The sequence below is a fragment of the Saccoglossus kowalevskii genome, chromosome 17, assembly GCF_978046115.1.
Source record: "Saccoglossus kowalevskii chromosome 17, keSacKowa6.1, whole genome shotgun sequence".
Classification (NCBI taxonomy): domain Eukaryota; kingdom Metazoa; phylum Hemichordata; class Enteropneusta; family Harrimaniidae; genus Saccoglossus; species Saccoglossus kowalevskii.
This window is the reverse complement of record NC_140657.1, coordinates 3695020-3722522: the sequence shown is the minus strand read 5'-3', so window position 1 is coordinate 3722522 and position 27503 is coordinate 3695020. Positions and strand designations below refer to the sequence as shown.

General features: G+C 36.0%; 3 protein-coding genes and 1 long non-coding RNA gene across 6 annotated transcripts; 3 read left to right on the top strand and 1 right to left on the bottom strand.

Annotated features, from left to right (window-relative positions):
* The first annotated feature begins 2103 nt into the window (after positions 1–2103).
* Positions 2104–7445, top strand: LOC100373321 (uncharacterized). 3 transcript variants are annotated; one of them, XM_085492115.1, is made up of 8 exons: positions 2104–2240; positions 2391–2704; positions 4036–4188; positions 4405–4668; positions 5623–5677; positions 5883–6065; positions 6345–6659; positions 6803–7445. In XM_085492115.1, the coding sequence occupies exons 2-8, from the start codon at positions 2586–2588 to the stop codon at positions 7208–7210; spliced, it is 1497 nt and encodes a 498-aa protein (XP_085348241.1). In that variant the 5' UTR covers positions 2104–2240; positions 2391–2585; the 3' UTR covers positions 7211–7445. The 3 variants fall into 3 exon arrangements, with proteins under 3 accessions (XP_085348241.1, XP_085348243.1, XP_085348242.1); XM_085492117.1 differs by having other exon boundaries at positions 2118–2240; positions 2534–2704; XM_085492116.1 differs by having other exon boundaries at positions 2118–2250; positions 2393–2704.
* Positions 7446–19772: 12327 nt separating this feature from the next.
* LOC146732326 (uncharacterized) lies at positions 19773–20749 on the top strand. The gene is made up of 3 exons (XR_014926863.1): positions 19773–19905; positions 20354–20408; positions 20644–20749. It is a non-coding gene; the product is annotated as an uncharacterized LOC146732326 (long non-coding RNA).
* A 641-nt stretch (positions 20750–21390) lies between these two features.
* LOC100373474 (uncharacterized) lies at positions 21391–22225 on the top strand. Its single transcript, XM_006817326.2, has 2 exons — positions 21391–21475; positions 21638–22225. Exons 1-2 carry the CDS (start codon positions 21407–21409, stop codon positions 22040–22042), a joined length of 474 nt encoding a protein of 157 aa, XP_006817389.2. The 5' UTR covers positions 21391–21406; the 3' UTR covers positions 22043–22225.
* A 1627-nt stretch (positions 22226–23852) lies between these two features.
* Positions 23853–27503, bottom strand: LOC102802860 (CMP-N-acetylneuraminate-poly-alpha-2,8-sialyltransferase-like). Its single transcript, XM_078009858.1, has 5 exons — positions 27393–27503; positions 26450–26565; positions 25469–25558; positions 25062–25288; positions 23853–24102 (listed from the first exon to the last, which is right to left on the bottom strand). Exons 1-5 carry the CDS (start codon positions 27501–27503, stop codon positions 23873–23875), a joined length of 774 nt encoding a protein of 257 aa, XP_077865984.1. The 3' UTR covers positions 23853–23872.

Here is a 27503-nt window from a genome sequence, read left to right as displayed (position 1 = left end):
TTAGCGCAATGCGGAAGTGAATTACCGCAATGTTAAAATGCGATCTGTAGCACTGATTGCAACGAAAAAACGATGATTTTTTCCCCTAAAAACTGGCGATTCGCAATTTCCGAAATATAAACGACGGTTAATAGTAACCATGGGTAAACTGAGTGTGGAAGAAGAATTTAAACACCTTTCTCGGTCGCCAACATGTCTCATCGTTCAAACCCTAGGCCTTTCATGATAGTCTCAAAGTAAACCATGCCCAATAACCAAGTACACGCCTTGACTATCACATTTTTGGCTTTTCGAAGGCTACTACTCAAAGAAATATGGATTACTCCAGAATTGCAACATCGATGATCATCCTTTGTAAATGACAGAACAGAAACGATGCGAATCACGCCGGCGTTGTTTACGTTCGCCATGCACTCTGAACTTGAAATTAATGCGAGTTTTCTCATAAAACTAAAAGCATGAACCAAACTAACATGCCAATCACGATTATTATGAAATGAAACACCCCTTTTACACGCATATTTTAAAGAATATCGTCGACGCCCAGTAAAAACACTCTGGGCTTATAATCGTGAATGCAATCAACTCGATAAATACCAAGTAAAAACATAGGGATGGGCTTCATACTCGGGAGGGGCTTACGATCGGGGAAGTACGGTACTTTAACGCAATTGGGCTTTCACTCTCAGAATACTGTGGTTCAAACGCATAAGGCTCTAACCCAAGTTTTAAAAAGCACATTGTGCATATAAAAGTTGAGTTTATACTAATAGTACACAATGCTTGGCAGCATGAACGGCTATGTACAATGGCGTATACGAATGCGATCAGATACTAAAACGTCATAGCTTTGAAAAGTACCCGGATGTTAAATATGTTCGTTCGTTAATTATTCCCCTCCATGAATGGCCTCCATGGCAAGCACTTCAAATGCCTATCCAAGCTACAGTAATAATTAAAACAAAATTAAACCACTGCAATATTATTTCGAATATAGTTTAGAATATACACAACTTTAAATTAAGGCCGCATTTAGGTTCGCTTTAAATTTACTTGCAAAGATATACATCAAAGTACCAACATGTCACAACAGTAGCTCTGTTAACTGATTAAATTTGGGGAAAGTAATGGCCAAACAAAACGCAATTCAATGAATTGTATGAATATGCATGGTGGTTTAACGTCAAGGTCACGTGACCGCTTTAAGCTACCCAAAAAAAAACATTGCTATCATATTTTTTCGGAATCTACACAAAATAAGCTTCAATTTGATATATGATAGCCTTCGCCACCCCGAGTGGTAATGATCCACCATTTTTATCCACTTGGCTCATGAACTAAATGAGCTAGCTAAAGTGTTGTTTCCACATGTCGGGAATATTGGCGTGGGCATTACCCGACATTTGAACACATTGGATTATTGTTACTATTTATAGAACGAACCTTAAACCAGAATGCTAGACGATCACGATCACAATCTTTCACAGCTGTGAGTAGACCGTCTGAACGTGCTGTATTTTCCAAACGTCGGCAAATATTGTAGAGCAGCTTAAACCTGGCACGAGCTCAACTCATTGTAGTATACACCGGACCATTTTTATGATTCTGATCATCAATTTTAAAAGCATCCCGCGCTTAATCGTGGTCATCTCTAACATAATCATTGCAATCAGGAATATATCTATTGCGATATTGCTTCGTACCTCTAAATTATCTTATCAAAATTAGTTTTCAGATTTTTTTGCCACAAAAACGAAAGAATGTCACAGTGTTGAAAATGGAAAGTCTTTATCGTAGTGTTTCGGTTTATTTCATTTATGCCATTAGGATTTTCTCATGTTAGAGTGATTGTGGTTTTCTTTTACTATTCTCATGACTCTACTAAATAAATATCCCCAGGTAAAGTCGTGTTTCACGTGATGTCATACTGAACAAACGTACAACATATATATTTTGATTTAAAAAATAAACAGATCATGCCGTTTTTCGCCGAAATCAATTCTAACAGATCGCCCACTTCCGCATTGCGTTAATTTGAATATCCGGGAAATTGCGTCGGCGCAACACTGCATTCTTATTGGTTGATAGCAAAAGGACGTTATTGCAGGTTAAATCGTGGGAAAACGCATCATGGCGGACATTGCTTTGCGTCGATAATTTGCTCAACATCGAACACATTCGACAACGAAGATAATGATAAATATCGCGACTAATATTTGAGTACAACGTAAATTCAGATGGTACGTAATGGTAATGAAATATTTTTGTGACCATTTCTGTTTCTTCATTGTAATAGTACTGTGGTACGGTATATCTATATATAGATCTAAATATGTATATAAACGCTGGTAGAATTTTATTTTCAGTAGTAATATACAATTATTCTGTAGAGACTGTGGCTATTTCAACAATAGTGATGCTTTGATGTACACCAGAACTTCCTAAATAACCGTGATACCCCTGTAAGCATAACAAAGCCTGTCTGGTATAGATCTCACAGAAAATATTATTTATAACTATTGCTGGTTATTAGATGTTGCAAAGTCTAACAACACTTACTGATGATAATACAAGATTGACTGACAATGACGCCAAGATGTTGTCCTTCCTGTTCAGATACTTGCACTGTATTTAAAAATAATAAGTACGCCCTCTATGTAGCAGTAATTATGATGACGTTATTCATGTCAAGTCATTTAAGCAGGTAAGACAATTAAGCTTATATTTGTTGATAATTCATGATGATAGGATACTTTGCCACTGTATTTATTCGAACTCATTTTTTGTTTAAGCGCCATATTGTTTTTCACCGCAGTTTTGACTGTTTTCTATAATTCGTCCTATAACCTATTCCCTACAGGTTTTGCTTACCATTTTTGAAAGGTATGAACAACTGATAACGGTGTTGAGAATTATGACAAATGTTGACTTTTACACCTGAAGGGTCATCATTACAAAGACGTGTACTCAACCTTTCCACCACCATTTTCATCATTTCTCGCCAACATTTTTCTGCATTTTTTCTTATATTCTTGAATGTTTCTGGTATGAATCCGAATTTTTAGGGCAACAGACACAATTTGGGCCAATTTTCAATGTTTTTATATTTTTGTCCCAATCTTCGGGAAGACAAGGCAGACTATAAACGGGACTACTTTTTGAATTTGAGAAGAAAAGAGGGAACTGATGGTGAAACGGTTAAATTATAACTTGTTTTGTGAAACAAAATTTATGTTAATCTGCTACATTAATTGTAGCATTGTGAACGCAGCTTCATTAGGAAATGCGTTGCGCAAATATCAACATATATCAAATAATATTTATACAAGTAATACACAATGACATTTATACAGGTAGTTAATGCATGCGTCAATATGTACTTTTAACAACGTAAGTACAGTACATTGTTGGAACTTTTGACACATATTTTTGCGTTCAATGATCGACGCACGAAATTACGCCCGAATTTCAATAAACGTCTTGGTGATATAGGAATATTCTTTTCTACATTTTCGTTATTTTCAAGTAAGATACTATTTATTAATGTATTTGATATAGCATATGTACAAGGACAGATGCTAATAATGTTACAATAATTGACTCAAGGCTGTTGATATTTATTTTAAAAAACAAAAGTTTCAAATTTGAACAAATTATCTGATACCCTGGAGTCCTTTCAGAGTGCTAATAATTTTGTGTTATTACTGATTGGCCGTCTCCATGACTTCAGAATATTACGGTGGGAACTCGCATGCGAAGACTGATCCGTGGATAAAGCCCGCCCACAGCCCCAGACCGATCCACTAGTCAATTATTCGTAAATTGTTCACAGTCTTGTATAATAGACGGCATCTACAGTGTAGTCTTATTATTTGATTGCATTACGTTAATCTGTATGTGCGTGTATTGTGTCGTATACTGTGTTGTTTCGTGCAATCAATAGTCCGATCATACTGGTATATCACGTGATTCAAGTATGCAAACATCAATTGAAAAACGGAGGTATAATTATCTGCTTTGTTTGCGATTATACAGATATATATTAATTGCTACAAACGTGGAGATGGCGAATGAATTTCATTTTGGAGATAAAGTATGTAAGGTATCTAACAGCACAGCGGTGGAATTATATATTGAATACCATCATTTGAACACAACGGTGGATACATTTTGTACCAATATAACAATGTAAGTCACGTGACATTGCAATAAACAGTAATATATAATAAAGTAGTAATAACATCATACCTCATTAATAGCAATAATCATCCTTGGGTTCCAGTGACATTAAAGCTTTAAGTGACAAATTACATTTTTTTCACACTCACGTTTGAATACATTTTTACCTGACGTGATCTGCAAGTTAATTTGTTGTAGTATCAGTATATTGTGCATTATTCACAGGTGTAAAGTAGTTCATTACAGTGAATACTGCGAATGGCTCTATACAGGAACGGGTTTACAGTACCAGCTTCTCGCCGGACCATTGTTTCAAGTGCTGTTCAGTGTGATGGGAATACCTGTATCTCTGATAATGGAAAAATTCCCAATAAATCGGAAACTTGTAATTGCGGTTTGTGCAATACTGTGGAGTGTAGTGGTTGCCTTGACAGGATTCTCTAAAGAATATCTGCATTTAGTTATCACCAGATTGGCGCTGGCATTATTGTAAGTACTAGTAATCAGCAATGCATTATTCTTTTAAATCGCGCCATCTAGCGGCGGAGCGCTTCTGCTACGACAAATGGCATACGTGGGTGAAGTCGATGTCCTTGGTTGTGAGATATCGACAATTGGAAGGGCTTTCACACTTTCCCACTACTTTTCAATACTTTCCCACTACTTTGCGTACTTTGCCACTACTTTGTAGTACGTTGCCACTACTTTGCCGTACTTTGCAGTACTTTTCCACTACTTTGCCGCACTTTGCCACTACTTTGCAGTACTTTGCCACTATATTGCCGTACTTTGCAGTTCTTTGCCACTACTTTGCAGTCTTTGCCACAACTTTGCCGTACTTTCCCACTACTTTGCAGTACTTTGCCACTACTTTGCCGTCCTTTGAGGTACTTTGCCACTACTTTGCAGTACTTTCCCACTACTTTGCCGTACTTTGCAACTACTTTGCCATACTTTGCCACTACTTTGCCGTACTTTGCCTCTACTTTGCCATACTTTGCCACTACTTTGCCGTACCTTTCCACTACTTTGTCATACTTTGCCACTACTTTGCCGTACTTTTCAGTACTTTGCCACTACTTTTCCGTACTTTGCCACCACTTTGCCGTACTTTTCAGTACTTTGCCACTACTTTGCGGTACTTTACAGTACTTTGCCACTATTTTTCAGTACTTTGCCACGACTTTATCACTGGAGTGTACGAATCATGGGAGAGATGTATTATAATTTTTATCAGCAGGCATTTTATAAACAACTTAACAGCTTATGTAGTATGTCTTCGTATTTTAAACAACAACACCCTGTTTGTAGCTCTGGATATTCACATATTTTATGACAATGAACTTCTAAATATTGTACTCTTAACTGACTTTGAATTATTATATTTACTTTTGTTCTGTGGAACGCTAATGTCTGAACGAATATATTTCCTGCTGGACATAGTGAATCCCCATTTACAGCACTGGCAGCAAGTGTAATATCAAGCTACTGTGTGCAGGTAAATCTTTCTTTTGTGGTGTCACATGTGGTATATGGTTCATACGCACACCTGACATTGTATCAACAGCCATGAACCCCATACACCAATCACTCGCTAAGTTCACCATGTCTATGTAAAACGTATACTGTTTCCGGAATTCGATGTTTATTTGGTTTGGTGTTTATTTATATTTTACCTCTAGTCATTTTACTTTATATACTAGAGTTTGAGAGGATTTGGACTAGGTTTATTCCACTGGGGTGTTTACGTTGCATTTAGTATGGCGTTTGTGATGGACGTTGTAGTCGATCACTTAGGATGGAGATGGGCATACTGGATTACAGCAGTGCCTGGAATAGTTGTTACTGTACTAATGGTAGTGACGGTGAAAGAACCACGAAAAGAGGTAACTTGATTTGAAAACAATTCTGTTTTGCTGACATGTATAAGTTGAATACTTGACCGTTGAATTGTTGTGGAAAACCAATTACTTGTTTAATCATCGCATGAAGTCAATGTACATAACTTGACAGATTTCAAAATTTAACAAATTCTATATCACATCCTGAGCTGGGATGTAAGCCACAAAATTCAATAGCAGGGAAGTTGGTAAATTACGCATAACATAACACATAATTATATCTTCAAGTTAAATAAAATAATTATTCACTATTTATTCTTTCAGATTGCGACTGTAGATAAAAATAACGCCAGACATTCAGAAAACGTATACCCGGACTCTGATGTTTCTTTTTGCAGCCCACTATTCGTCGTACTACTAATCACTTCTTCATTGCGATGCGGTGGTGGTTATGTTTTCCGCTACAATATAAATAATTATTTCCGACATTATTTTCCGGATTACCCATATGAACATTTCATGATCTGGATCCCAGTTGCAATGGGAATATTTGGATCTCTTCTTGGTGGGATGTTGGCAGATAAAGCAGCTTACTACAGAGGATACGCTGGTAGACTGTATGTGTTCAATATGTGTATTGTAAGTTACCATTATTTGTATTTACTTACAAAAACTTAACATATTCAATACGTCGTCAACTTTTTCAGTTTTTGAGATAATTAATTAATTTATTAATTAATAATTAAATTATTAATTAATTCAATAACCTGTTTGTTTTTCAGTTTGTATCGATACCTTTATCTATCGGTGTGTTGTATTTATCCCCACCATGGTGTTTTATCCTTCTCATACCAAACTACGCAGCCATAGAAATGTGGGGAGGTATTGCTATGGCTTTAGTTGTCGAACATGCCCCTAGAGGGCGCCAGACTTTAGCGCTTGCCTTTTATGTGTTCTCTATAAATATGTTTGGAGGCAATTTGAATACAGTTGTCCCTTTTATGAAATCAGCCATAGGACTACGTTATAGTTTAATGGTTTTGCACCCTGGAGTATACACATTGGCGCTGATCTTCTGTTTAATGACTATTCCTCTGGCAAAAATTAGAATGAAACATTTAACTGAAATAGCCGCAGACTGTAAACGGAAACCACTACGGAAGCACAAGGTATTAACTAGCAAAATTTAAACATAAAAATGTTATATGATCACATTAAATTATGTATTTATTTTTGGTTAGACCTTACTTGTATGACATAATCTCATAAAAGCTGTATAATAGTATTCATACGTATTCAATCATTTAACTAGTGTTTTTTATAAGAACAAACATTTATCAAATCTACTCTTCTCGGTGTTTGGAATCAAAACTGGAAGCACGTACGAGGTGAGAGAAGCAGGATTGTGAATCTGTACAAAGAAAATGACGTAAGATACAACAAATAAAGGGGACACTGGTGTAGTGACTATTTAAAGCATCAGCACGGAAAAACAAAAACAATAGATTGGTTGAGAGTATTTTTTAAATGTTTGTACCAAGCTGGCGCTGAACCGCAACAAGGGTTACTGTTTCCAATGAAGTACAGTATCAGGGAAACATAGTGACCCTCGGTAACATTGGCACTGGGTCAGATACAAGATACATTGTGTGATGCATTTGTCTAAATGAACTTTTAATACACTCTGACACTGGAATATCTTCAGCAGAGTGGTAGAATGTTATAAAATAACAACTTGACATCCATGACACGCAAATACCAGTGTCGTTAGTTAGTTTTGTGAGAGTCAGTACACGTGACCATATACACCCTGTGTTGGTGAATAATTCTCGATCAATAATTTTAACACCAAAGTGAAGGTGTGGCAGGGCTAGACCAATTGTTTGATGTTCAATCGTAGGTAAGGCATCTTCGATTGTCAGTACAGCTAATACTATGCTATGTTTGTTGAAGTTTCCCCAGACACCAGTACTTCAATAACCCACCTTTAATATCAACCACACACGAATAAGGCTGAATATTTTTTTATACTTTACCTGATCCCTTCAACAACCAACCATCTAATTTATATTGATTAAATTCCACATAACCCGTCATTTACACAGCACTGCGCCAAGAAGTACAACAGTTCATGCCCGATGACCATAAATCTTTTTTTTGTTTTTATGGCTTATGATTTGTGAGCATGATTGATTCAGTTTATTGTAAGCTTGATAACAAATGACATTTATATGCGCTGTACAAGGTTTCACGGCGGAATAAATATTGGAGTCTGTCACAAGGCAAGGCCTGCTTATCGCTAATGAGAGGCCACCCACATAACTCACACTGGATGGTTTTCTTTTTCAATTCCAACATGGGGTAGACAAGACAATAGTACTGGAAAATACACATGCACCAAAATATCACGTTAAAGCTCCTGGCTTTAATACCTCTCAAAATAAAAAGAAATAAATAAAAAGAAATAAAGCACTGAAAAATACAATGAATAAAGTCACTAAAATAGGGGATTGCTTAGGGAAGTGTGCATTGGTGATAACTCACAGCACCAGGATGTATTATTGGATGACAGTCTTGCTTGCAGAGGAACACTGGTATTCTGGAGGGCACCGCTGAAAGCAGGAGATCGCAGAGCAGTTCATACAAGTCTCACAGAATGATGGTTGTAACCTGTATCACTTGTCATACAAGATCGTAGCAGCACACACAGGAAAGCAAGTTTAAATGAGGGACACCAAATTAAAAATGAGTCTGTCCAATTTATAGGCATGATTCAGTGTCACCACCGGGGTTTCCACATAAGCCAATCAGAATGTGATCTTGCTAGCAGCTGGGTCACGTAAGCAACTCAGTAGATCATAAACACCCTTTGTTATGTAAATTACAAGCACACCTGGTAGATTCCAATTGTCCTTCCAAAGTTGAAAACAAGTATGACATGTCAATCACCTTTATGACAGTTATTACAATGCACACCGTTTCTTCCCATGATTCCATGCACACTTTTGCAGTGTTTGAGGTAATATGACAAAAACATAAAATAGAGGATGCTGACAGAGTCACTATTAATATATTCGACACGATTTACACATTCATGATCTTTAACCGCAATCGTTACATTGTAGCTTTGAGGTAATGAGGGTGAGCTTTCACATTGAGCAATTCAATATCTCAATATTTTGAGTGTCTCTTAGATTCGTGAGCGTTGAACACTCACTGTGACGTCATAAGTTTACATTTATGCCAACAAGCATGCGTCTGTCTGATGTCGCTCACTGATCAGTCCTCGCTCACAAAACGTTACCCACATTGAGTATTATTTACGGGAAAAGATTATGTATAAACATAACAGCAGCGAAGAACGCCGTTATTTTCTCTTCAGGTGTTGTAGACGACCTTGTCAACCAAACACTGCATTGCGCACACGCACAAAACGTAAAACATAGCAAAACTATTGAAACCTTGAACACAAGGAAATAGTTGATACAAATGGTTCAAATAAGAATTGACTAAATGTTCTACACTTTTTCTACTTAATCGATCCGCATTACGTTCTTTCTCAAGCTGTTGTCTATTTTGATGTTCAATCTCATTGCATTTTTCACTTTTTCCAATTCCAAGCTCAATTTGCCTTTGTTATCCTTTACTTAACATTTACACTTGTCCTTTATATGTATTATTTACGGGAAAAGTACATTAAATGTTGCCCTGGAAATTACAAATACTGCTCAGTGAACAATAACAACTACTATATATGCCAATTGATAGTATAATTATTTTATGTGACTTAATAGGATATAACCTACTGTACAGTAGCAACTTTACAAAACATATTGAACTTACTTTGTAATTTTTACTGAACAATGAGGACTAGTACAGCTGCTTACAGTACATACTATAATATTTAACAAACTAAGTAAACTAAAAGAATGTGTTTGTACTGATAACTGTACTAAGCTCGCAGTAAAACTGTCAAGCAAGTGTTGACAACTAATTACCATACAACGACTTATCCCGAAAGGCAATTGTGAACTAAGTTTTAATAAAAAGGGCATTTTATAATAATGAATTCCAGATGGTACTGATTATAATAAGATGAAAAACGCTCAGTCACACAATTGAACTGAAATGACACATATAGTTGTACAACGTTGACCCAATAGTATATGCTAATTGGAAAATGCTGTTAAGAAAATAACTAAGTAATCTACAATAATGTGCATGTACAGATGACCGTACCAATACATATACAAGACAAGTTTAAATGCTTTAAACACTGCAGCTATAACAGATTCCAAATGATTTCAAAATAAGTATTACACCATGAATTTTCTAGTTAAATCCTGATACAGATTAGGGGGATTGAATTTGAAATCATTAAAATTATTATTATTTTTAATTAATTTTAATTTTAACAGAAAATACAAGATTAAAAAACTACAAGTCCTAAAACAGTTAAAACTATTGCAAAGGTCACTGCAGTGAGAACTGCATCTAGTTGATGGTCATTATATGAGGTAGTAGAAGTAGGACAGTGGCAAACTGAACCTACCAGATGGATTAGAGGCAGAGAAAACTGTCGGAATAATGACAGTGTGGCAAGTACAATTACTAGCACAAATTCTTGGTATATTGCACTGCAAATTGGGTGCACCCCTATATCAACTTTCCGCAAACCCTATTTATTTACTCTATTAGCTGTCAGCTAAGGCAGTAAGTGCAGAGCCCAAAGCAACATCTGAAGTATGAATATATCGCACATAACTATCTAATGCCCACCAGCCGAGTGCCTTTATTAAGTAGTCCTGAATTCCGAAAAGAATGTCCAGAAAATTTAGTTCAAATCCAGTCGGTTCAAAAGCTAATGCAAGTAACACAGATCGAGTCAAATGCAGGTTGTTTTCAGAAAAATAATGGGTGCTCTTGTTTGAAGGCAGGATTCATTTTTAAGCTAATGGCCAAATATTTGCGAATGACAGCCACTGGGCACATATGATTGTTAGAAAAAAAAAATAATAACCAGACCTCACCGACACTGGTCCGTCTTTGAAGACTTAAGCACAATAAAAGCACGATCATCATCCCCAAAACTAACATCCTCAATGCAAAGATGGACGTTGCTATCGAACCTTTCCTCAAAAATAGTAAATTCCCTGCAACATAAAAGAAAATGCCACTAAAATTACTGTCAGGGGGTCAGTGTAAGATAAGAAAACTGTTCCATTTAGTGTTGAAAACATTTTGGCAGAAATTCCGTTGTAAATTGGAGGCCTAGTTTAATATGTTGTCCTGAATTCCCTTTGATAGAATGTCGAAGCAAATTTAAACGCACAGGAGCCTAGTAAGCCTGCTTCGAAGTCGGCAAATCTGACACCAGCTAAATAAAGTCTGATAGTAAGGTCACTTAACATGATGTGTCTAAAGCAAAAGGTGACAAATAACATAAGCATATCTTCCGAAATTTCAGGCAAACATGACTGAGAAAATGAACAATTGTGCAAGCATCACTATTACAGTATACCTGAAAATAGCCACCAAAGCCTTTGGTGGAGGAAGGATCGGTGAAATTTTTAAAGTCTGATGCCCTGGTAATTTCACTGCTGAAGAACATGTACATCCCATTACAACCTTGTAAAATGTTTTCACATTGCTAATTCAAGCCGGAGATGTAGTGGTGTAGCTTAGATACTGATGCTGGTAGATTTAGGAGGTGGGATATTAATGATCGCCAAATTATCGTAAGACTATTTTAGCTTTGTGATTGTTTACCTGGAAGTGATTCGGTGTTTCTTATTTTCTGGAATTTAGGTTAATTCCCAAATATTCCAATTCTTGTGAGGGTCCCAGCGTTTTATGTGCTGCCAAAGGAATGTTCAGTGATTTGAAGATCAGAGTCATAATAGCCATTGTACGTGTGGCGTTCTCATCTGTATGGTCAATAGTTAGGAAGTCGTCCAAAAGATGCAGAATAAACTGCACATTAAACTTGTTTTGTGCGATCTAGCATATAGCTTGGGAAATATTATCAAATATTTTTGGACTTGAACGTGATCTAAAAACAAGTCTAACAAAGAAAAACTTTTCTGATTCCATTTCACACCATGTAAATGCCAGATTGATAGATGTAATGGTAACTGCAGCTTAAAGGCATCAGTAATGTCAAATTGACACATTTGGGCATTGCCTCTGCTTTGCTTAATTTCCTCAATAGCATCATCTATACAAATATATGAAATGGAAAAGGTTTCTTTGTTGATTAATTCATTCAGACTGAGTATTCCAGTTATGTCATGGGGTGCAGATAAGTCTACGATCAGTCTTTGCTTTTTAGAATATTTTCCCTCTGCTAAACCAAGGGGACTCATTCTATGAATTGGGAATGGAATGGCTGTCAAAAGGACCAATAACGTATCCTTTATCCAGTTCAGCCTCCAACAGTTTTGTCTCAGTTTCTAAATTTTTATTACATTCATGTGTATAATTTGGTGCATTGTCTATGCCTGTCAGAAAACCTTCTCTAAGTGCACAAATTTGTAACAAAATGCCGGTTTGGGTGATCTGTTAAAAACGCTTCCAATTTGTGTACATTAATGGGTGTCGTCGGAGTTGCTGGCAGTCATTCTGAATTGGCAGTATTTGTAGTAGGAGCAGCTTTAGAGCACATGCAAACTTGGTGGTTGTTTTTGCAGTAAAAACAGGCATGTACAAACGGGCATACATTTCTTGAGCAACCCTTCTCAAAATTGAAGTTATTGTTAATTGTCTTTCCATTTAGGTAATTCCTGGGTCGTCCCCTTGCATCATTGCGTGGCTGGTATTGTGAATTGTTATCGACTGACTGCACTGTTTGCCTGGGAAGAAATGAGCCATGTGCGTTGTGCTGCCACAAATAACAATACGATTTCGGGTAGCTGTGATTCGCATAAAAAGCGAACTGACTAATAGGTTTTAATGCCTTCCTATTGCAAGTAAGCTGCAGCTCTAGCAAACTGAACATGATAGTCGTAAAAAAACATTACCAAAATTTAGTGCCATGTTTTTCTGGTACAAATCTAGCTCCTCGGGTCGTTCCGGAAAGGCGCCGCAAATAACTGCCTTGTATTTCTCGAAAGCTACCAAGAATTAATGAAATGTCAAGGTTTTATTCAATCGGTGATCGGCGTTAATTTCATTGCCCGATAATCCATGATATAACGACCATCTGAATCCTGATCGAGAATCAATAACGCTGCAAGATTAACGTATTTACCTGGCAAGATGTTTGCATTCATGGTCACAGATACATCTACAAGTTCCGGCAAGGCGTTAGACAAAATGTCAAATCTTCCTGCAGTTAATGGATGGTTGTTTCGCTTAGTGGTTGTCGTAAAATATGGACGATTTTGAAGAGCTATATAAAAGCTTCCAGCATGGTCGCCATGTTGTTTTGATTCTGCCTACCACTCGCCGAATGAAATAAAGTGTAGACAGTCTGTAGACGGATATCACTATTCATATGTGCGCTGACCGTGTCTGTGTCGGAAAAATCGTTGTCATGTCGCTGACTAGTAGTTAGGTTCCGGTTTTCCTCTTTCATCAAAATCCACGATTTCGGAATTTACGAAATGTTGAATTTATAAATATTTATCGCTTCTCGCCGCCTTGTAATTGCCGGGGTAGACCGATGCACATAGATTTTAATTTCTAACGTACTTCTGCCGCTATCCACTTTGTAGGGTTAGACGGGTCTAAACTACTTGTTGTTCTCTGCCGTAAAGTAGATCGCCAACCCGAAGTAGAAACTCCTATATTAGTATTGCTAATTGAATCTTGTAGTTGTGACCTGGTAGCGGTAGAAAGGCGTTCGCTTTTACTCCTTGTTGTTGGGATGGTCGTTTGTGTAACAATGACTGGTCGACGTTTTCTGCTTTTTCGTGGAGTATTCATAGTAATGTCGACATGATTTATATTTCCATGTGTTTAGATGAGGCCGCTTTTTGCAGTTATAGCGACTTTCACTGATGACCCCTGGATAATCCACACCTGCTCGTAACTTGTCATGATCAGGTTCATTCGTATGTTAGGGAATTAGTAAATGGAACAACTGGCTGATATAATTGTCAACTATGGAAGTTGTTTTAGCCCTTGTGGCGTCTATAAATATGAGAGTTATGTCCCGACATCGGGGGTAATTAATCAGACATTATGGCGTGTTAAATACTTTGTGTGATTGGCTATATGCGAATTGAGTGTATGGAGGATACGCCTTAAGCTTTTAAACTTCTCTGTAATTGACTGACAGTTGAGAAGTGAATAAAGCTGGTCTCAGAGTCTTGGCAGCTCACCACGAGGCACGCAGTGTTGACGCGGTCTTGAGAGAGTTACAACGTGGCTGAGACCAAATGTGACACAATTCGATTCTCTGTATGTCTTTGTTCAATAGAAGGGTGGAGAATTCCCCGAACTTGGCACCTCAGACTTGAAGGTTTAATAACACGATAATTAAGGGACCGATCAGTTTTTATGGCCTGGGCTGGACCGGCAATTATTTGTAAATGTGGAAACAAAATCAATAACCCCCCTGTATCCACAATAAAAAATATGGTGACCCCCCCTGCATAAAGACTAAAAGTGATGTGACCCCTCCCCATTTTCAGTTCTTTTTAAAACACTTAACTATTTAGTTTAGTTATAGTTAGTTGGTGTAGATTGTCTGCATAATATAGTCATTGAGTGAAAAATAAATGTTTCTACAAATCAGTGATACAGTGCATGTTTCCAAGTGCCTGCTTGTATCCCAGATCTTGTTGTCACTGTATACCGCACTTCACTGTGATCCTCCTCTTCACTGGCCAGAACGAAATTTGTAAACATTTGTGACGAACTCAAACTTCAATACTGTATACAGGAGGAGGAGCAGGAGTTAGAGGAAGAAGAGGAGGAGGAGGTAGAAGAAGCAGAAGAGGGGAGGAGGATGGAGAAGTAGAAGGAGGTGAACAAATTGAGAAGGAAGAAAAGGATGTTTTAGAATCGGAAAAGGATACAGATTAAAGAACGAAGAGGGAAAAAAGGAGAAGTAGCTGGCAAATATAGGAATATAACAAAAGAATTAGATAAACCAAAGATTGTTATATTTTATATTCTTTTATATATACTCTATATTACTAATTACTATCACACTTTATTGTGTTTCCTGTAAATCTTCATACTTTTAGTCATGTGACAGTGATCGCAAACTGCATACAATTACTAGCTTAGAATCTGTCAACCTATTTATTTTCTTTACTAATATTAATTTATTGTGGTGTAATTTAATTTATTGTTCTGTAGTCAATATATGTTATTTGACATATAACCGTTCATACATTACAGGGTGTTGTCATGTACTATATTTGTCAACATTTACATTTACATTATTGCAATTTATAACTACTTTATTTCTATTTACAGTTTATATTTACAAATCACATTCCAGACTTACAGCAACACAGCGTGTTGTGATCTTTTCACATTTAATGTGTTTTCATTAATTGTTGCAATATTGTTAATATTCCATTTCACAAGTTTTTTGTATCATTTGCTGTAATATGCCATAAATTGTTTCTGTGGTGTACCGCAATAAATTATAATTAAAATGCCGATATTTGCTAGTGTAATAATTTCGAAATGTTATAGAAATACAATGCAGATAACACCAGCCTGGAAAGAAAGTAACAGTTTATACTTGCAAAGTTCTGTGAAGAAAGTATGGCATGTTGTAACTTATAATTTAGAATATTTTATAAATAAGGAGCCCCCCACGGAATTTGAAGAACCACCCCCGGCTATAATAACTGATCCGTCCCTAAGCCATCACAGTAAAGTAGAATATCGATAAAATATCGTAAAGTTGGAAAAAGCAACTTGTGAAGTTCGACGAGCTCACTCAAATATAGCGGGGAAACTGAAGTATCGCGAAAATATGCAAATTCATGGAGGAACGAGAAATGCAAATTAATCGTGTCAAGAAATCATGCATAATGCTGCAAATTAAGCATTCATATAATTTTGAAATTGATCGAGTAAAAACCACTTGAGTTATCGCGCCCACAAGAGAAAACCAATCAGTAGCCGTATCTCATTAAGTATGCAAGCAAAGTGCACTAATGTCCATGTAGACACACCCTATTATAGTAAAATATAGGATGTATCTACATCGCGTTTTAAAATGTGCATATAACATTAGCGCGTAACAAAGTTGTGATAAAGGAAAGAGTGGTATAATCAAAGATCAGTGATTACTTTAAATCGATGCCAGGAAGGGGGGGGGGGTAAAAGAAAAGTTATATAACATTTTCTTATTTAATAATTTATTAAAATACATAAGTTTGTCCAACTCTCTGTGAGTATACACATTGGCGTTGATCTTCTGTTTAATGACCATTCCCCTGGCAAAAATTAGAATGAAACATCTAACTGAAATAGCCGCAGACTGTAAACGGAAACCACTGCGGAAGCACAAGGTGTTAACTAGCAAAATTTAAACATAAAAATGTTATATGATCACAGTAAATTATGTATTTATTTTTTGGTTATACCTTACTTACTTGTATGACATAATCTCATAAAACCTGTATAATAGTATTCATACGTATTCAATCATTTAACTAGTGTTTTTTATAGGAACAAACATTTATCAAATCTACTCTTCTCGGTGTTTGGAATCAAAACTGGAAGCACGTACGAGGTGAGAGACGCAGGATTGTGAATCTGTAGAAAGAAAATGACGTAAAATACAACAAATAAAGGGGACACTGGTGTAGTGACTATTTAAAGCATCAGCACGGAAAAACAAAAACAATAGATTGGTTGAGATTATTTTTTAAATGTTTTTACCAAGATATAAATAGCCATCGATGATGAACGGAAACCACTGCTAAACTCGGAAACACAAAATATTAATTAGTAAAATTATTTATAAAATGTTTATATGGTATAGCAATCACGAAATTATGTGTTTATATTTGGTTATGCCAAAAAAAAATAAAACTCAAATTTCGCGCCAAATGTATCACCTCTTACAAATCTTGGAGTAAATACCATGTCACATTCTACTCAGCGTAATAGGAACAAAGTTACTATTTTTTGTCGATACCTTTTTTTTTCATTGCCGAGAAATTTGTTGGGATAACTTTTCCTCAGAAGTGGCGTTTTGCTCTTTGCTGTGATTGTAAGGGGGGCATCACCCGAAAAAAGTTGGAGCGGGTCGCTAATCAACTTAGCGGTTGTTTGAATACAAATCTTTTTAAGGTTAATCTGAACTATTGTTTCAGTAGCAATGATGCTAGAAATAAAAGAGTCAGATTATATATTTAGTTTTTACATGAAGTCACATTAGATCCTTATCGAGGTCAGCCTGGTAAGTCACCCAGTGCAAAGTCCAGACAAAGTGTCTTCGGAGGCACTGGCTTTAATTCGTCGATGTACTGCTCAGTCAAACAGGAGTATTCACGAATATAACTTCAATGTTTTGCGTGGCACATCTAATAACGTATGTAATTATTAGAGGTGAGTATGCACATTGCGCTATGTAGTACAGTAATGACAATGGAGCAGTGGAGCATATATGGAACGCCCACTGGGATAATGTGGCTTGGAGAGCCGTGATCGTCTGCAGTGCAAACACTCGAGACGCTCGTCACGCTCGCAAACCATTCAATGCGGTATTTTCGGGGTATAGAATCCAATCGGATGGAACGTAAGGATGTATTACTGCTCCAGTTAATAGTTATGGTAGATCACTATTTGTTTTGTTCACATCATTTGGCCTGTGCTCACAATCACGTGACCGATAATGTCACATGATTTATAGGTTATAGATTTATTGTATTTTTATTTATTTCTTTGTTTATTTATTTATATCTATTGTTAGATTCTTGGATGTTGCAAAGTCTAACAACACTTACTGATGATAATACAAGATTGACTGACAATGACGCCTAGATGTTGTTGTTCCTGTTCAGATACTTGCACTGTATTTAAAGATAATAAGTACGCCCTCTATGTAGCAGTAATTATGATGACATTATTCATGTCAAATCATTTAAGCAGGTAAGACAATTAAGCTTATATTTGTTGATAATTCATGATGATAGGATACTTTGCCACTGTATTTATTCGCACTCATTTGTTGTTTAAGCGCCATATTGTTTCTCACCGCAGTTTTGACTGTTTTCTATAATTCATCTTATAATTCTGAACCAAATAGACGTAATGTCGTATTCCCTACAGGTTTTTGTCACCATTTTTGGCAGACTATAAACAGGACTATTTTGTGCATTTGTGAAGAAAAGTGGGAACTGATGCTGAAACGGTTAAACTATAAATTAGTACTTATTTTGTGAAACAAAAGTTATGGTAATCTGCTACATTAACTGTAACGCCGCTTCATTAGGAAATGCGTTGCGCAAATATCAACATATATCAAATAATATCTATACAAGTAATACACAATGACATTTATACAGGTAGTTAATGCATGCGTCAATATGTACTTTTAACAACGTAAGTACAGTACATTGTTGGAACTTTTGACACATATTTTTGCGTTCAATGCTGGACGCATGGAATTACGTCTGAATTTCAATAAACATATATTACATAAAATAATACAAAAACAAAGAAAACTGTTATTATGTTTTTTGTTTGACACTGTGAACATTATAACCTTACATGTTAAAGTTAAACACATTTTCGAAAATGGGTCACATAAACGTCTTGGTGTTATAGGAATATTTTTTTCTACATTTTCGTACTATCTATTAATGTATTTGATAGAGCATATTTTCAAGGATAGATTCTTATAATTTTACAATAATTGACTCGATATTTTAAATAAAAAAAACAAAGTTTTAAATTTCAACAAATTATCTGATACCCTCGAATCCAGCCATTCAGAGTGCTCAGAATTCTATGTCATTAGTAATTGGCCGTCTCCATGACTTCGGTATATTACCGCATGCGCAGACTGACCCGTAGATAAAGTCCGCCCTCAGCCCCAGACCGATTCACTAGTCAATTATTCGTGAATTGTGCACAGTCTTTTATAATAGACGGCATCTACAGTGTAGTCTTATTATTTGATTGCATTACGTCAATCTGTATGTGCGTGTATTGTGTCGTATACTGTGTTGTTTCGTGCAACCAATAGTCCTATCATACTGGTATATCACGTGATTCAATTATGCAAACATCAATTGAAAAACGGATGTATAATTATCTGCTTTGTTTGCGATTATACAGATATATATTAATTGCTACAAACGTGGAGATGGCGAATGAATTTCATTTTGGAGATAAAGTATGTAAGGTATCTAACAGCACAGCGGTGGAATTATATATTGAATACCATCATTTGAACACAACCGTGGATACATTTTGTACCAATATAACAATGTAAGTCACGTGACATTGCAATAATCAGTAATATATAATAAAGTAGTAATAACATCATACTTATTAAAAGCCATAATCATCCTTAGGTTCCAGTGACAATGAAGCGACAAATTACATTTCTTTCACATTCACGTTTGTATACATTTTTACCTGACGTGACCTGCAAGATAATCACTTGTAGTATCAGTCTATTGTGTATATTTCACAGGTGTAAAGTAGCTCATTACAGTGAATACTGCGAATGGCTCTATACAGGAACGGGTTTACAGTATCAGCTTCTCGCCGGACCATTGTTTCAGGTGTTGTTCAGTGTGATGGGAATACCTGTCTCTCTGATTATGGAAAAATTCACAATAAATCGGAAACTTGTCATTGCTGTTTGTGCAATACTGTGGAGTGTAGTGGTTGCCTTGACAGGATTCTCTAAAGAATATCTGCATTTAGTTATCACCAGATTGGCGCTGGCATTATTGTAAGTACTCAGCAATACACCATTCTTTTAAATCTCGCCCTCTAGCGATGGAGCGCTTCTGCTACGACAAATTACATACGTGGGTAAAATCAATGCCGTTCACTCAATCGACCACTGTGATTGGTTGTGTAGCCGTTCATCAAAAAACATAATCTTCAATGATGAACCAATGAGATATATCACTGGAGTGTATGATTCATGGGAAAGATATATTAGAATTTTTATCAGCAAGCATTTTATAAACAACTTAACAGCTTATGTAGTATGTCTTCGTTTTTTAAACATTACCACCCTGTTTGTAGCTCTGGATATTCACATGTTTTATGACTAATCAACGTGACAATGAACTTCTGAATATTGTACTCTTAACGTGGCTTTGAATTCTTATATTTACTTTTGTTCTGTGAAACGCTAATGTCTGGACGAATATATATCCTGCTGGACATAGTGAATCCCCATTTACAGCACTGGCAGCAAGTGTAATATCAAGCTACTGTGTGCAGGTATATCATTCCCTTTCTTTGATGGTTTGTCTCCATGTGTCACATGTGGAATATGGTTCATACGCACACCTGACATTGTATCAACAGCCATGAACCCCATACACCAATCACTCGCTAAGTTCACCATGTATTGTTGTCTATGAAAAACATTTGTATACTGTTTCCGGAATTCGATGTTTATTTGGTTTGGTGTTTATTTATATTTTACCTCTAGTCATTTTACTTTATATACTAGAGTTTGAGAGGATTTGGACTAGGTTTATTCCACTGGGGTGTTTACGTTGCATTTAGTATGGCGTTTGTGATGGACGTTGTAGTCGATCACTTAGGATGGAGATGGGCATACTGGATTACAGCAGTGCCTGGAATAGTTGTTACTGCATTAATGATAGTGACGGTAAAAGAACCACGAAAAGAGGTAACTTGATTTGAATACATTTTTGTTTTGCTGACATGTATAAGTTGAATACTTGACCGTTGAATTGTCGTGAAAACCAAATACTTGTTTAATCATCGTGTGTTATCACTGTACATAACTTAATTTAAAAATAAAAACATTTAAAAAATTGGCAAATTATAAACATTTCAAAATATAACAAATTCAATATCACATCGTGAGCTAGGTTGTAAGCCACAAAATATAATAGCAGGGAAGTTTGTAAATTACACATGACATAACAGATAGATAATTATATCTTCAAGTTAAATATCATTATTTAAGGGTAATATTTATTCACTATTTATTTTTTCAGATTGCGACTGTAGATAAAAATAACGCCAGACATTCAAAACACGCATACCCGGACTCTGATATTTCTTTTTGCAGCCCACTATTCGTCGTACTACTAATCACTTCTTCATTGCGATGCGGTGGTGGTTATGTTTTCCGCTACAATATAAATAATTATTTCCGATATTATTATCCGCATTACCCATATGAACATTTCATGACCTGGATCCCAGTTGTTATGGGAATATTTGGAGCTCTTCTGGGTGGGATGTTGGCAGATAAAGCCGCTTACTACAGGGGATACGCTGGTAGACTGTATGTGTTCAATATGTGTATTGTAAGTTACCATTATTTGTATTTATTTACAAAAACTTAACATATTCAATACGTCGTCAACTTTTTCAGTTTTTGAAATAATTAATCATTTATTAATTATTAATTTAATAATTGAATAATTGAATTATTAATTAATTCAATAACCTGTTTGTTTGTTTTTCAGTTTGTATCGATACCTTTATCTATCGGTGTGTTGTATTTATCCCCACCATGGTGTTTTATCCTTCTCATACCAAACTACGCAGCCATAGAAATGTGGGGAGGTATTGCTATGGCTTCAGTTGTCGAACAGGCCCCTAGAGGGCGCCAGACTTTAGCGCTTGCCTTTTATGTGTTCTCTATAAATATGTTTGGGGGCAATTTGAATACAGTTGTCCCTTTTATGAAATCAGCCATAGGACTACGTTATAGTTTAATGGTTTTGCACCCTGGAGTATACACATTGGCGCTGATCTTCTGTTTGATGACTATTCCCCTTGCAAAAATTAGAATGAAACATTTAAGTGAAATAACCACAGACGATGAACGGAAATCATTGCTGAACTCGGAAACACAAAATATTAATTAGCAAAATTATTCATAACATGTTTATATGGCATAGCAGCCACGAAATTATGTGTTTATGTTTTGTTATGTCTTACTCGTATTACACAATCTCATAAAAGCCGTGTAGTAATATTTATATGTATTCAATCATTTAACGTGACTAGTGTTTTTTTTATAATAAAGGGATAGCTTTGAAAGTTTGAAAGTATTGTCCGTACCAGACTGACGCTGCATCGCAACAAGTGGTTACTGTTTCTAATGAAGTACAGTATAAGGGAAACATAGTGAACCTGGATAACATTGGCACTGGGTCAGATATACGATACACTCCGTGGTGCATTTGTCGATATGAAGTTTTAATACACTCAGAGACTGGAATTTAGTGAGGAAATTGGTCATCTGATATCTTCAGCACTGTGGTAGAATGTAGCTTTAAATTTATGTTATACATCGTATCTCAAGTACTGGCATACGATATAAAACATTTCAATAATAAAAGTAAATAAATAAAAATAACAATAAACAAAATTGTAACATTTTTATAAACTTGGATCCTATAATGGCTTTTAGTCAGCTTGGTAGTAAATGTGTTTACGACTGTCAACAACTGAACACATTCCAGGCTGATTCTAGATAATTAACGCAATTCATATAATATTATATATCTTTATAAAAATAACGTTTAATTAAACTTCATTCATGACACGAGTACGCAAATACCAGTTTCGTTAGTTTTGTGAGAGTAAGTAAGTGAGAACATACACCCAATGTCAGGGACTACAATACAAAACTATGTGAACATTTCTGCATTTGATGAATGTTGGTGGAATAATTATCGGTCAATAGTTTTTCCACCCAAGTAAAAGTGCGGCATTTTCTTAAATCCAAAATAATGAGGTGTTGGCAAGTCAATACCTCTATATTTTGAGTGTCTCTTAGATTCATGAGCGTTGAACACTCACTGTGACATAGCCACCCTGACACTTGCACGACTTTTGGCCACGATTTTGTCGTAGCAAGTCGTGCTATTTTGGAGCACGACTAGTTCACTACGAGTTCACGAATAGTTTACGACACGAACTGGCACGACGAGTTCCCGCATGGTTTGCGCATAGTTTACGCACTTCCCGCATTGGCACGACGAGTTTGCGCAACTCGGACGTGAGCTGTTCCTGAACTATTCGTGGAAGTTCGTGACAGTCGTGGCATGGCGCGCACTGGCACGCATCCTCCCGCATCAAGTCGTGCCAATGCGTGTGTCAGGATGGCTTTACATTCACGCCAATTCACATGCGTCTGTATAATGTCGCTCACTGATCAGTTCTCGCCCACAAACAACGTTACCCACAAGATGTGTTATTTATAGAAAAAGATATATGTATATTTGAATACAACAGCAGCGAACAACGCCGTTATTTTCCTCTTCGGGTGTTGTAAACGACCTCGCCAACCAGTCAATGCATTGCGCACGCGCACAAAACCTTAACAAAAAGATGCGACCTACAGGAGATGTACCTTGTTTTCCGGCGACTGATTTTCATTGGAAACATTGACTGTTATAAATTCTGCATCTTAGACTATTAATATTGAATACACATTATGTTCACAAATAAAAAAAATTAATTCGTGCTGTCGTCGGTAATTTGTAAACAATATTTAATTAAATTTTGCCCCATTCTTATTATCCTCACTACTTACATCGTGAACATGTTGTTATTATATTTCCAATGACTGGTCACCTTTCGTAAACACAAAAGTGATCACTGTGGCACAGAAGACCAAGCATAATCGTCATTTGTGTGGAGTCACAAGAAAATCAAGCGAGAGTCAAAGACGTCTAATATCTGATTTATTACATAATACACTTGTCTGCATGCAGTTTTAACACTCCCTGAGAATGAAGTTTAGTGAGAAGATCGAACTCTTCCGGAAAGTCGTGCGTCTTCTTGTACGTTGACCAGCTGTAATCTTCGGTATAATGGTACGGTACATCATTTCCATCCCAGTCAAAAGGAAACGGCCAGAAACCGTATATGTGTAATTCGTCACAGAGTGTGAGTCCCATGCTGAATACAATTAAACCTATAAATATAGAGCAAAGACTTTACTACTGTACTTAACTACATTTACGTACAAAACCTCTTCTATAAACATGGGTCGACTTTTTTTTGTATTTACTGTAAACGATCGTTAAAACAATTTAACCAGAACGAGTGTGCATTTCACGTCGCAATGTTGTGGAACGCAATTGGACAAACACGTGGAAAAAGACGTCAATGGACATACTCTTAACTAATAATTATAATTATGATAATCACTATATGTTGTCGCCAAAACCCCTCGCATATACCCGACATTTTGTTTTTTTACTGTGCAGTTCGTCACTGTAATCGCCTAATCTCTTCTGAGTTAACGGTTTTGCGTGAAATTTTCTTGGTGATTGAAACGACTGGTCATTTTGGTTTAGTACAATACATGTAATTATGAACAAATGTTTGCGAATCGCCATCTCGCAATTCAAGGTCAAGTCTAGATGATGACGAATACAGGAACACGTCGGTCATCTTGATCGTGCAGATTTATTTATTTGGGAAGAATGAAAACACGGAACAGCTACTAGGACCAATAATTACGATATATGTACGCGTCCAGCAAAACTATTTCCGTATATAATAAATGAGGCAAACTTCCAAATGGTTGTTTTGAATATTTAACAGGATTATGCGTTTACCAGACACCACCTCCTTATTTTGAATTTTCGTTTCTTGAGAAGATATAATGATAAAACGCCGGTATCGTAACTTCACTATCCGCTGTAAGCTGTATAAATGTACGCTGAGATCCCATTGAGAGCGAGATAACACGCGACGTGTTGTCACGCGCCCTAAACAGTATTCCAGTGTCTACCTATGTAACCATTAGGAGCCATTAACGCGATGGCGAAAAAGATTTGAACATTATTTTGGAGACAAAAATAGGTCACGTGGCTCCCTCGTCCTCGTCGAAATCTTAGCGGGCTTTTTGAAATAACGTATTTCTACCTGATGACAGTTGCTTCTTAAGATTCCAAAAGCTCTGCAAAACCTTGAAATATTTGACGTCACTCAGCAGTAAATTCAGCCTGGTGTTCTGCAAAACATCGGATACATTGAACGCCATGGTTGTAGGAACTGAAAAGGCGTTAGGTATCCATAAGATATATCCTTTGTATTCAGACATGGCTTTTTGAAACATAGTCACATTGTGCGAATCATTCAACAGTCCATAACTGCAAAAAACAAATGTCGGTGACAAGTAATAATTTATTAGTGGATTTACACATGTACATCACGGTCTACTTGTAACGGAGGTTTATGATCAACAAAAAATGCCTTTGGGGGAAGTATTCACCCCATAGAAAGTATAATGTTCGTATCGCATAGAACACTCAGTTTATAGATTGATTTACCTTTTCTGTATAATGGTGGGGTTCAATGAGACCAGACTTGTTTTACTTCCAGCGTCATCTCTGTACCCCTGTATTGGTTGCACATTTGTTCTGCATATGCGGGTTGTCAGCATTCAACATAATAACATAACATAATCAATTAAACGAAATAAAACATAACAGTAGTTAACAGTAAATGAGACACAACAAACAGAATGTTTTCACAACATGACATAACACAATACAAACTAAAATTAAACAAGACACGAATGTCACAGTCCTCGTCATTTAATTATCAAATACTGTTGTTAAAATAATACATGGAACATCTGCAAACAGGTGAATTAATATGTACTCTATGTGGGAACAACTCATCGTAAAGAATCTAGTATTGTACTGATAACTGAAAACTTCCATTGACTCTAACACTACCATCTGACCTAATTATTTATGCAGAGAGCATGCTCAGTTGTTCTTTCAGTACTGTTTGAAGAGGTAATTGTGGATGAAAATCATGAAAAAACCCACTTAAGATTTTCAGATCTGGAAAACAAAATTACTTGCATATTCCACAAAGACTTGTTCATCAACCTACAAACTTTCATCGATATTTGCTGCAGAATTTCTGAGAAAATGTTAGACAAAATGAGACTTATACTGAAACCAAGAAACCAAACTCCCCTATTCAGGCTGTGCCTGACGAGGAGACTAAAAAAAAAATGTGAGTTGAATGACATTAAATGTGACACATAAATACATAACATGTTCTCACAAGAGGTTGATATTGAAACTAAAAAAGTTTGACAACATTACATGTGACACATAAAATACATTTCACATTATGACATTACATATAACACAAACTAAAATAATAATATGGTTTAGACGACAGTAAATCTACACACTATATATAATTCCACAACACATAACATAATCAATGATAAAAATATCATAAAAATTAACTTTCGATTTCAATTATGCAATGCTGTAGTAAGACTGTACCTCATAACAAATTGGTAAGAGTCAATTTCTCGACCACAACACGTGTTTTGTAATATACCACTGTTGCCGATAATAGCACATGATTTGAATCTACTAGCGTTGGAAAAAGGTGATATCTGTAATAATAATAATAATAATAATAATAATAATAATAATAATAATAATAATAATAATAATAATAATAATATTAATAACAACATGACATTAAGTTTCACAATGTAAAAACAAAATGTATGGTCTTCCTTCCCAGTGAATGGAAACCTAATAGTATCCCCAACGTATAGTTGTATGGTAAAATCTTGGTTACGTTGTGTCATCGTCAGGCAGTGATTGTCAAGATATGCAAAGACAGCTAAGGTCAATATATACAAGGGTAAATATGCTTTTGCGTAATTTTTGTCTCTGTTCAGAAAATGTGAAATGTACACTTTTTAGTATTTATTGTTTTAATATTTAGTGTAATTATAGTGTTCGGCAGCTAAACAAAATAAAAGTTGCCTATAATAATACCATAATAATGCCATGCGATTAGTTTTGTCTCATGTGCTAGTTCTAGTCTGTATCAGTAGAAATATTTTAAATTTGTCATCTCTACGGAAAAAGCATTGTACAATTTTAATATGCGGCTTTTTCAAAGTAAGAATGATATAATTTCCGATTGCATTAACTGCGATTCTTTTTATAAATCAATCTTTTGGCGCCATAACAGACGCCTTTTGTATGTTTAAATGTTTGTTATAGTTTTATTTTAGTGTGTTTTTATTGTGTGTACTTTATGGGTTGTGCACCTGAAATAGAGAAATAATAATAGTAATAATTGATTTAATTAATGACAGCAAACATTCGAAGTCATGTGCGCACCAGCGTGCTTGAAGGTAGTTCAGTTGATGATCAACGTAAACTACGTCACATCTCTCACCACCAGGCGGCATGAAAAACTTACCTGTGGTAATTTTTGTCTTCTGTGCTCGTCAATTGTAATTGATCCTTTGAAGTACGAGTTGTGATAATCTCTGCCTACAGGCGTATTGGCTTGTGTATAAATAAAATCCAT